This window comes from Teleopsis dalmanni, chromosome 1, assembly GCF_002237135.1.
Source record: "Teleopsis dalmanni isolate 2A chromosome 1, ASM223713v2, whole genome shotgun sequence".
NCBI classification, from domain to species: domain Eukaryota; kingdom Metazoa; phylum Arthropoda; class Insecta; order Diptera; family Diopsidae; genus Teleopsis; species Teleopsis dalmanni.
The window spans coordinates 202,164,796-202,177,564 of record NC_051846.1 but is presented as its reverse complement, the minus strand read 5'-3'; the positions used below and the strand labels follow the sequence as shown (position 1 = coordinate 202,177,564).

Sequence of the window (12,769 nt, the reverse complement as noted above, 5' to 3'; positions counted from 1 at the left end):
CTCTAACACTCACATGAGGATTTTTGAACACGATTTCCTTTGCCTTTTCAATGTTTTCGTCGGTGGTAGAGGTCGAAGGTCGTCCAGAACGCGGCATGTCTTCGACGGTCGTACGACAGTCCTGAAAGGCTTTGTACCACTCATAAACTTGAGTTTTCGATAAAACTGATTCCCCATAAGCCTTTTGTAGCATTCGCAACGATTCTGCACACGAAATTTCGTTCGAAAAACAAAATTTGATGCAAACTCTTTGTTCAATATTTTTTTCCATTGTTTTTTTCGCAACGCACTACTGAGGTGAACTGGTTTCAACAGCTGCCGTAAACGAACTGTCGACAGATCGCGCTCAATTTTGGCAATAGTAATAAAGACAGTGCTGCCAAACTACATAAAACTTAAAATATCGAAAAATATACAGCGCGCGAATTTTAAATGAGAATTTCCGAAAAATTTTCGGTCACAATGTATAGCGTAAGAATTAAATAAATATATTTTACGATTATGTACAAAAAAAATTATATAATATATATGAAAAGACTTTCATATAGACGAGTGCTTTGAGCTTATCTAATGTCAACTCTGCAGTTTGATATTATTTATCATGCAGAAATGTTGTTCTTTTCTGTTATCACTTAACAAGCTCCTAATTAAGTAGAATGAAAAATTATGTTTGCAATTTTTTGTTGACTTTTTACTTAAAAATTTATAAATTTATAAATTTTCTTAATCAGTCACTGTTGCAGAATATATTTCTCAAAATAACAATTTGGGTGTGTTTGAAAGATATAGTCAGATGAAACTTGTAATGCATTCCCAGTTGACGATGTGAGGGTACTTGCAAAGATCGTTTATGTAGGAATAAGTTCTATATATATTTTAAATAATAATAATATTATGACCATCAAAACTAATAAAATATATATTGTGTGCCCTATAGGAAATAAGTATTTCAAAAGAATCGATATAATAAAAACTATGAAACCATCGATTATATTAGACGGAGGATTGTTGCCCTCATTCTTATATTCCTTTCAATTAATTAAACTTAATCCAGATTCTGCCAACACACCTTTCCATTACAAAGATATAGTGTAAACATCGATTTGCCACTTATTTATTTTGAAAATTCTTTAATCTAAATGCCTTTACGTACTTAAGGAAGTAGTGATTATATTTGGTATAAGCTTTATGGTCTATACTGTGAAACTCAATCCAAAGTCTTTAAATAATAATAATTGAACTTTTTACCTCTAAAAACTGTTAAGTTTATTTTTTCTCTTCTCATATCCTCAAACATTCTAAATTCTGAAGATTTTACTGCTCAATGATTTAAAAAGTACAAAAGAAACCTTGATGCCTGAAAAATTAACCCAACATATCCCTCCTACAAGACAAAATAAAAGCCGCCGAAGAGGAGGAGAAGCAGGAAGATTGTGAAGAATCTATATGAGTAAAACATCATATGAGATTCTGTAAAATAAAATAGGTTAGGTTCAGAAGGCGCACTTCCACTCGGAGGCATATATTGCCCATTCTAATACCCTCTAAAAATAATGTCAGGAGAAAGGAGTTGCTGACTTTTGTTATCCTCATTAAACAATTTGGTGAAATAAAATAAGAAAATCTGATTATTTTTTATGTCCAGAATAAGATTGTGCGCACAATCGTGGTAGAAATATGTGGGGGGAGAAGGCCTGTAGTTTCAGATAAAATACTATATCGACTAAGACTATACATTTGTTAATCATTCAGTCATATTATGATGTATTAATAATGAATATACACATATATATAAAGTCTTTCGATTTGTTTCGTTCCCTCAAACTCACCCATATATAAATATTATATTTATATCAACATATATTATTCTTCTATTTTGAAATATTTAAGTTGTTTTCTGTGGAGCAAACCGCAAGTGTCCAAAATTCTCAATAAAAATAATTTTTATAGAATAATAAACAAGACCTCCTTCAACGAAACAATCACTGCTTTCAGTATTTTGCTAATGACAGAGCCTAGTAGCGTAATACTATCACTATCGCTGCATAATGTCAAAGTATCTATAAGTTATTTTAACTTTTCGATCATAAAAATTGTAATAAAAATTTTTATTTCTTATAAAATTTATTTTTAAAGTAAAGAAAATCCCATTCAAATTTTTTATGATGACTTCTGATATATAAGATTTAATTGAGAAAATGTTGTGTTAAGACAAACTGGACTTAGCTACTGGTATAAATATTAATAATAGATAGTTTAAGTTTTATGAAATAGAATAATTAGGATATGTGTATTATGAGGTTATGAAAGCAATTACATATATTTAAGCATATAAGATATTTATAAAATATTTTTAATATTAAAAATTTAAAATACATGTATATAGAAACAATGCGGCCAACTGTACTTATTTATATTTTTCAGTTATATAAATGTTACTGATTTTTTCTTGAGATACAATTTTTTAAAAAAAATATTATTTTAAAATACATTTCACAATTTATAATGAAGTATTTTATTTTTATGTTCATTGTGTACATAAAATACAATATTTGCATTATTTTTATTTATTGGAATAAAATTGTTGGTGCTTATCTGTTAACTCGTGAATGAGCTTGAGATAAGCAAATTGCAGTAAAAATGATTTATAATTTTTTATTTGTTAAATTTTGAATATCTTAACGGCAAGCAAATACACATAAAATCATTTGATTTTTTTTTTTCTATCATAAGAAAGAAAAAATTTCTTCTTTCTTCAACACATGAATCTATCTATCTAACTATCTATCTATCTATCTATCTATCTATCTATCTGTTGAAATTGATGACTCGGTATTGATGTTAAATGCTGCATTTATAACTTCATAATTGCTTTCATAATGAAACTTATACCGCAACAAAATAAATTGCTTATTTAGAAAATAAAAAATAGAAAAATGTAGTAGTAGTAATAAATATGGACAAGTAAAAAAGGAAAAAAAAAAGGAATTTGAAAATGTAGAGAAAAATTCAAATACCTTTTAAGCAGATTATAAGATATTATATGCACTTCAGCGGCTACTGATGGTCAACTTAGTCGTCAACCTACTCAATTTAAGTGAAAGTGTTTATATTTGTGTTTGTGTGTGAAATTTAATTGTTCGTTAACCCAAAGCCAAAAACTTCAATGCCTCTTAATAGCTTTGACACAGACTTCAATATACAAAAGTCGGACTTTTCCACCGCTTCTCCTCGCTGTCAATCTATGCGCTTCTTCATAAATTTGGTTTGGCTTCTTTGGCTTAGTATGAAGCCGAAAGGTGTTGAAAATTGAGGTTAGACGCTGTATTAAGTCCGATCTAATTGTTTTGGTTCAACAATTAGCGTGGTTAATTGTTCCGACAAAAGATACTTTACGAGTATCTGTCTCTCTTAGAAAGTTTACATTATTTTCCTACATTATTTGTGGGTTTTATTTTTGGTAGTGATTTGCTTTTGATTAATTATTCAATTGACAGTTATTTTTATAAACTTATTAATATATATTTGAACAGTTTATTAATGATAATTGGATGGGAACCTGATGGTTATTATATTATATTTATATGTTATAATTATAATTTTTATTAAAATCGAACCTTTTTTTTAAACGCTTTTGAAAAGTAATTATAAATATAATTTATTTATTTATTAATTTCAGTGGTAACTCACAAATAAATGAATAAATAAGTAATTATAAATATTAAGAATAGCAAATTACTAAACTTCTTCAAAATGAATACGTTCATAGAGCGGTTTATCATAAGAGAAGAGTAGATGTGATAGACAACTTATTCGCCAACAAAAGATAGTACTAATAACAATAAAGACAAACAAACCAAAATATGAAAGGAGTTGCAAATTTTCAAGACCCACTAGATCTACGTTCCTAAGCCACCTATCATTAACGACTCAGTATCACCCAAAACTCTCGTTGGTGTTTCAACGTTCACCAAATAAATAAACCACAAAGACTTCCTCAGTTATGCGGAATTCCACTGACTATAAGCCGCTTACTTTTTAAATGGAGTATAGAGTTTCTGCAGAGAAATGCTTTCAGAACAATCTCTTGAAACGTTGTTTTTTCAACGTTCACCAAATAAGCAAACCATAAAGACTTCCTTAGTTATGAGGAATTCCACATAATATTTTAATAGAAACGAGGTGATTAAATTCCGATTACTTTTTAAATGGAATATAGAGTTTTTGCAAAAAAACGCTTTTACAACATAAACTCACCAATTATGTTAATCCAACGTTTCTTTAAAGAAAACATAATTAATTTTGCGATGAATATTAAAAAAAACCTATTTAAGTGAGATTATTAACCAAAAGATTTAGCTTAGGGTTTAACAGTACTAATCCGCTCAAGGTATTGGTAATCAAGGTTGATTAAGGTTAAGGTTGGATTTGTTTTAAATTTAAAATTTATAAGCTGATGAGAACATATGTGTTTCCTATCCTATTAATCCTATTAATATGTTTTCATTTAGACCTACTTTTTTAATATTATATAGAACAAATCCCTATAGAAATTTATCAGAAAAAAAATATCTTAAAAAATAATTTAAAACTATGTAACTAATAATTTTTTATGTAGTTTTTTAATAAACTAAATATAATTAAAAATATGTTTTCTGCCGAGATAAATATTTTTAGGTTAAGTATCGCTAACAAGAATTTCCAAGAAATTATTGTTTGACATTATTTTTTATCAGTAGAACAAGACGTCATGATTATTAATATGAAGTTTTTCTTAATAAGTCATGAGGAAAACATATTTAACTTATCGGATTTATAAAGTTTACAATTTAAAAAAAAACAATTATTGAAAAAACATGAAAAGCAAAAAACAATAAATTGGAATAACACATTTTATATATTTATTAATGTGTACCGGTTTAGTAATCTAAAACAAATATCTTATTATTTATAAAAAAAGGTTTTTTAATATATTTTGATATAAATTCTTAAAAATATTTTATTTCAAAAGTAATCATATGTACGGAAAATATATGTTTGTATGCTTAATATTAAAAGTATGGTCTGATGCAATTATAATTCTTATATACTTTAAAGGAATGGTGTAATAAAGAGCCTCACTTGTCTGTTTTTGTGGTAATACTACTTTAATATATAAAGGAAATATAAATATAACTTTGAAGAATTTCAATAGATTCAACAGATTAAATACTGAAAAGGCTAATACATATAAATATAATTGACATTGATCATATTCTAAAAGCAAATACATTAGCATTATTACTTTTATATTCTTTGCACAAGATATGTAAGAAAACTTTAAATATTTTATAAACCATATGTGATACTTAGGAACATGAGTAGAAGAATTGACTACATGATATCTATACAGCTGTTTGCTTGTCTGTATGTTTAGCTCCTTATCTATCCGTCATCTATCTATCAATCTATTTATTGTTTGTCTAGCTTTATGCTATCTATTACTTTGAAAAGTAGCTCCTTAATTTCAGATAATGACTTTTATTTTTTTTTTTGGAATGAATTACATCAAATTAAAGAATTGATGAATCTACTTCTTATAAGATCTATACAATGATAAGTCTGCATTTATATATAATTTGATTCTTGCCTTTATAAATGCCTCTAACTTGATTTTCTCTCTAGTATCCACTATTACGAGGTTTTGTGGATTCAAAACGGCTTTTTTCAGCTAATTGAGTAGAACTCGTTCCTCCTACCACCACAACTAACTAACTATATAATATGTTTAGATTTCTTATCAGTACTCAGTGTTTCGGAACCCCCTTTTTTTAAGTAAAATAATCGTCAGTTCCTTCGAGCGGGGATTAACGTTGATATATCCGGTGTTCATTTAATATTTCAAAATGTTTAATATAGAATTATTTGCGCTAAATTCAAATAAAAAATATGAGTTTAAATGTAAATTCAGTATTTAAATATTAAATACTACGTCTGCGGAAGACACGTACACACGAGTCCACCCATTTTCAATCATATCAACCACTGCAAGTTGCAGTGTTTCAAAAATAAAATTAAATACACAAAATCAGAAATGTATATTTCATGCATATGTAATATATCCATCCACATTATATATTTGCATACATATATATTTAGATATAACGTGCACATATAAACGCAGAACAGCGGAGAACTCTTTGACATGTTGACGCATATCCCGAAGTCTAAACGGCAAGCAAAAATGATTGTGTAAGAAAAATCAGATACATTTCGGTAGAGTTTAGTTCGGTTTCAATTGCTTTGAACCAAAAAAATTTTTCTGACTCACAATTTAATTTCTGCTCAGTTATACAATTTGGTCTCGTACGAATTCGCAGAATTTTCCCGCAAATGTTTCCTGAATTCATTTCTTCATTTCTTTGGTTGCTCGCAGCTCTTCCACTTTTCGGATTAAAAAAACATATATGCGTCGATATTCCTTATTTTTACATATCTCTTTTTTCATGTCATTTCATTTTTTGTTTTTTTTTTGGTTGTTTTTTTTGTGTTGTTAATAAAAGTTGGCAAATGTTTTATGAGTCAAACTGTCTCGTAATTAAGGCGTGGTGCCGACAATAAACGCACAACCCGCAGACAGACTTTTAGACCGGGCGATATTTCGGGCTGTCGTCCCCATGCGAAATTGTGGGCAAATGTGTGATGCATGTCGCAAGTATTTTTCCTCGTACGGCTGTTGCAGGCTTCTGCAGATTGCTTAAGTGTTTTATTTTTAAAGTTAATCTATTAGATTATTTAGTGTAGTTTTTAAGTTGTCGATTTATTTTAGTCAAAAATGAAAATGATGGAGTATATCATTTAGCCATTTAGCAGCTTTGCCACTTGTGGAGTGACCCATAATTATGCTTTCAATATAATTATTATAACATTTTTGATTTAATGTGTAGATTCTGTTTAGGCATTGGTAATAGAAAATATTATTTATATTTGAGATAAATCTTTTCGACATATTCAAAGATTTTTTAATAGGTTAAAACACCGGAAATAGTTTTAAAACTAAAAGTCTTTAAAAAATAAATTGTCTTTCAATATCATATATTAAGTCCCTACATTCAGTATAGGGCTTAACATTACATTATATAGTTAGTAAAATGTTTCAGCGCCAAATCTGTTACAGACTCAATATCAGATTTACCACTTTATCTTGCAGAGCAGGTTAAAGGCCGTTTTATATCTTTGTAAATCATTCCATACAGGTTTCAATGAACCAAACCAAGATTTGTTGTTGAACCAATGACAAAAAATTAGAATTTTATATACTAGATCTAAGGTTCTTGCTTAAAACTGAATATTAAAGGTTTATAGAGGAATAATTCGATAAAATTTGAAATCATAGGAGGTAAAAACCATATCCAAAGATGAGTGGCACTAAGATAATGACTTCTGTTTTCAATTAGCCTTAATAAGGGTCTTCGAGATTTTTTTTCTAAGTATAGACTTATAGAGAAACATGAAAATAATATTCGAAGTACTTCACTCAGATATTAGCTCCAAAGACGAGTTTTGGCTTCTAGCTAAGAAACCGTAAACACATTAATATTCCAAAGAATTTAATAATTTATTTTTATTTTTGACAATGTCTTATGGAAGGAAACTATTAAATTTATTTTTTTCTTATTAAATAAATTTTTATCTTGAATATAAATTGTAATATGACGTCAGTTTAAGACGGAAGTGACTATTATATTTAATAGTATTTTTGATAAAGAATAAAGAATAAATTTGACTAATAAAAGCTGAGTCTGAGTTTCAAATTTGGCAGGGCACGAGGCGGTTTAATGGAAATATTTCCACGACCACTGATGATGGATATTTAACAATATTCGAAACAGCTGTATGGTCAGCTAAAAATTCAATTAAAACTCAATAATATAAAATAATTTTTGTTGTTGTATTTCACTACTTTTCAAAACCTCTTTATAAATTGTTATCTTACAATACAAAATATTAGTTTTCATAATAAAATATGTTGAGGATTTTTTAAAAAAAATTTTATTTTATTAAATTTCTTAATTAAATTAATGAATTATTTATTAAAAGATAAAAATATAATTTTTTAACTTTAATTTTAGTGCACATTTTAGACGATCCTTAACTTCATAAACGAGCTGTCGCTTCACAATTAATACAGAACAATAGAGTTAGTTGGACTTATCTCCGACTAGAAATCAAGAAGACTGCCTACATTTACTCATAATTTAAAATTATTTTATCACTGCAAATTAAATTAATTAATTTCTACGGAAATTCATTACATTTTTTCGAATGAAAGTCTTTGTTTTATTCAGGCTCTTAAGTGTTATAATTCATTCTATCTCAAGTTATGTGGCTTTAATGCCACTAGTATTACTAGCACTTAAGTGATAAAATTATTTAGTCATATATTTATTTATATATATGTTTGTGTTATATATATGCTTATACAGAGCACTTGAGAATGTTTTTTTTTTATTAATTTAAACTCAAGTGGCAGAATTGAGTTCATTGCTATCTTCACATTTTAGCAGTTTTCTACACTGGTACCCCTACTTATAGAATATGTCCCATATATATGTGAGCACATATAGTATCTAAAGCAGATGTATGACTTACTGTGTGTCTTTGAAGGAGTTGACGTCCAGCAGGAATACAGTTTTCAACATGAATGCTTATTAATACTTGAAAATAAAATGCACACCCTCACATTAACACACCCTTCATAATTACTTATTTTACTTGTAATTATTTTTTTTTATTTGAAGGAGAAAAATAAAATGAAAATTTTTTGGCTTCTTTTTTAATTTTCTTTTTGTTTTTAATTTTTGTTTAATAAAGTGTAAAATTGTTTTATGTCCAGACCCCGGACTATATACGAGGGTTATTTGCAAGTTATTGCTGGTTTAGACAAAAATTTTATTTGGAAAAAAGAAGCTTTCCGGAATTTGAAGAAAATTTGTATCCTTTAAATTCCACCTTCTCTTAATTCAAAGAGAGCTTATAATTTTATGTACTTCGAACTGAAAAACAAAACTTATCATGGAATCACATGCATTAAGGTGTTGAATATAGACTCATTATTACTGCATTAAAACAACAAAAATAAAAGTTGCTTTTATGTTATACATCTGAAGTGTGAGCGATAGGATTTCCTTTGAGAGTTTGATAACTCTGGAGATATTTTGTTTAACCCTTGTAAGAGAAGATATTTAGAAGTCAATATACAAATCTATTAATTGTAGATGCATACAAGTCTGTGAAGTTAACTTATTAACCGCTTAGTGCTAATCTGCTTATTCGATAGTTCCATATATAATAACAGGCTGTATCGTAGTGTGATATATCTCATCTTTTACCATATATATATGTGATAATATAAATATAATAAATTATAATATAACTATATAATGATAATGTGTACAAAAATTTGTCCCTTCTGTTTATTAATTAATGACTTATCATACTGCCCTCGTAAGTGAATAGTATTATGGTTGTTTATGTGTAAATATCTAAATACAAATTGATATTATTATATATATATGTTGTAATACTATATACAGCAGTTTCAGATTTTCAACTGCAATAAAAACCTTGAAATGGTGTCTCATCTTTTTTATAAGGGTGTGAACTAACAAAATATATTCAGAATTTTCAAACTGTCAAAGGACATCCTATCATTTACATTTTAGATATGTAAAATAAAGACAACTTCTGTTTTTATCATTTCAATATAGTCATAACGATTCTATATTCAACATGTTAATGCATGTATGTGGTACCCCGATAGGTAACTCAATAAATACTCAACATTCAATATGTCATAGTTGGTTCAATGATGTGTAATGGAAACTATTTGATAGATTGATTACAGCAGCAGGTGATTTTTGCATTCTAGGTCCCTATTAATAGTAATTATTAGTCATTTTAAATCCGTGCTCCTCACAAGAAATCCCGATAAATATGACTAGAACTATTTTGCTTGATTGCTTTGATTAGAATGGTTTGATTAGTTGGTCGTAGCAGCTGGTAAATGCCGGTTCTAACTTCCTATAATTAGTAGTTCTAATCCATTTTAAAACCATGTTTATTGCAAGAAACCCCAATGAATAAAACTAAAGACGTTTTACTTATGTAGTTTAACAGATCTTTTGTCCTAATCGTAGACGAGTCGGAAAAAATAGGAAAATGGAAAGTTTTCTTGTTAAAAATTACTGTTTTGAAAAGGTTTTATAAATTTCTGAAAGACTGTACTGCTTATATTACGGATAAGTATTATCATAAATATTTCTGAAGGTTCTGAAATTGGTTTCAATATATCTCTCGTCTCTAGTATTCATAATTTTTTTAAATATGTATTAACGTATATTTATTTATGTATTATTTTTTTTTTACTTTTATTTTTTTTATTTATTTTTTTTTAATTTTTCTCATTTTTTTTTCATCAACACAGACTTTAGTAAAATGAAATCGAAAGTAATTGCTCACTTCACATGAGAATCACGCAAGCCAAAAAAGTGGCAAATAATATTTCCGGCAAAAATAAAATAAATTTAAAAAAAAAAATAATAATTATAATAAATTGTTAAAAATTAATTCGATTCATGCATTGCACATGCAGTGCAATTTATCTCAAAGCTGCCCATCATGGCCAGTTAAATAAAATTTTTTTTGTTAAATGAATTTTTAAAAATGCTCTAAAATTAAAGCTTTGAAAAAATGCCAAAAATAATAAAAATAAAAAATGCTTATTAGGCAAATTTATAAATAAAATCCTTATATAGTAAATGAAAAACACAACAATTTTGTGTTAAGTTTAACCGCATTTCATAGTGAGACGAACCGGTGATGCAATGGAGCGGCATATCGGATAGCACGAATAATTCCATAAATGCAACACACAATACCTCGTTGAGGTCATTGCTTTTTGAATATGCCGATATATAAAAATATATTCAAAAAACGATATTAATGTCGGAAATGCGCTTCAAAGATATAAATCAATCACCATGAACTACGAGTATAACGAAAATTATTATAAGTTTTAAATATTTATGGGCTTTAAAAGAGAGCACATGAATAGTAATTCGGAATGCAACTAAACAATAATTATTGTCGATTTTAATACCTAAGAATTGGAAAAATTCAAGAGATAATATTTAGAGTATGTATGAATAAAAATCCTAAAATACTTATTCGACTCGACTATAAGTCTATATTGTCGAATTAACTACTTAAAAATTCAAGAGGTAATATTTAGAGTATAGATAAATGAAAATCCTGAAATAAATAATCGACTCTCAATAGTGTTTTGTGAAACTATAGTCCACTATAAGATATACCACCAATCAAAATTTCGTGGAACCAGTGTCTTATTTTACATCTTATAAAATTCAATGGACTATCTCATTGGGCTTCTAAAAAAATAAAACTAACAACATGATTTTTCCAACATCTTGAAAAAACTGTTACGTATTATTTTAATAGAATCCTTCTATAACAGTTATGTGAAATTCACCACCACTTGGTTTCTGAGATTATGGAATTATTGTTAAGTACTACTTTACAACTCGACTAATACTACTACATCACGACTACAACTATATTTCGACCATACATCATCACGATTATAAAGCACCCATACCGACCTAACCCCAATCATATGGAACCATTATTAAGCATTTCTTCACAAGTAAAAATCAACCCATCACTTTTAACAACTGAAAGAGTGGTGAGATCCAAAACGTAAGGTGTGAATGTTCCGAAAGCGGTTTACTTACTTTCTTGGTAGTAATTGTAGGACGGGTAGCACATATTCTAAAGTTTGTATTGACCTAATCACATTACTTTCGTCGCTTTTGTTGTCCCAAAATATTCGCTTTGTATAGGTAGTCAAATTCATTTTATGAGCATTTTATCCTTCCGGAAATATGTATATATATGTATGTATTGAAATAATTAATCAAAGAATATATTTCTATATTTTACATCAAATAAAATAATATCTATTTTTATATATTTTTTTCAGATGCCCGTAGCTACTTCCTTGGATAAAGATGCAATTCGTGAAGCATATGAAGATGTACGTTCTGATCTCACAGACACGGAATGGTAAGTATTATTAATGTTTTTCATAATTAATCATAATAATATATAATATTTATTTTTGTAATTCTCTCATTAATAGGGCCGTCTTTAAGTTTGATGGACCTCGTATATTATGTACGGCACGTGGACAATGCTTTGAAGAGTTCCGTAACCAATTCGGTGACAATGAACGTGCATTCGGTTATATTAGAATACAAATGGGTGATGAAATGTCGAAGAGGAAAAAATTCATCTTTCTAACATGGATCGGTCAAGATGTTGGTGTAATTCAACGTGCTAAAATGTCTACAGATAAGGCACTCATTAAGGATGTATTAAATGTAAGACCAATATATATGTAATACATTTCTTGTTTGGTTTAAAATAGAACTGATACGATCTCACTTTACTCAGATTTTGATGTGATCGTTTATACTGTAACATTATAATCGAATTATATAAACATACTATCCGGGTTGGAAGTTTTTGTACATTCTATAGAATAATCCAACACAAAAAAATTTAAGTTTAAGCAGTTTTATTTAGTTGGAATTTCTATAATATCAGTTATTTTAGTAGGGTTCTTCCACTATGTATTTATTTAATTTTTCCCAAATATTTTATCACTAATCCAAAGTATTTTACGCTTAACAAAATTCTAGCTTATAGA

At 28.0% G+C, this 12,769-nt stretch overlaps 1 protein-coding gene across 2 annotated transcripts in view; it reads left to right on the top strand.

Moving 5' to 3' along the window:
- The window catches only part of LOC119671389 (coactosin-like protein), a 57,071-nt gene extending 44,595 nt beyond the window's left edge, over nt 1-12,476 (top strand). For both annotated transcript variants that reach the window (XM_038082003.1, XM_038082002.1), the window contains exons 3-4: nt 12,041-12,123; nt 12,200-12,476. In XM_038082003.1, coding sequence (XP_037937931.1) covers nt 12,041-12,123; nt 12,200-12,461 — 345 coding nt within the window. In that variant the 3' untranslated portion in view covers nt 12,462-12,476. The remainder of the gene's footprint in view (nt 1-12,040; nt 12,124-12,199) is intronic.
- The last annotated feature ends 293 nt before the right edge of the window (nt 12,477-12,769 follow it).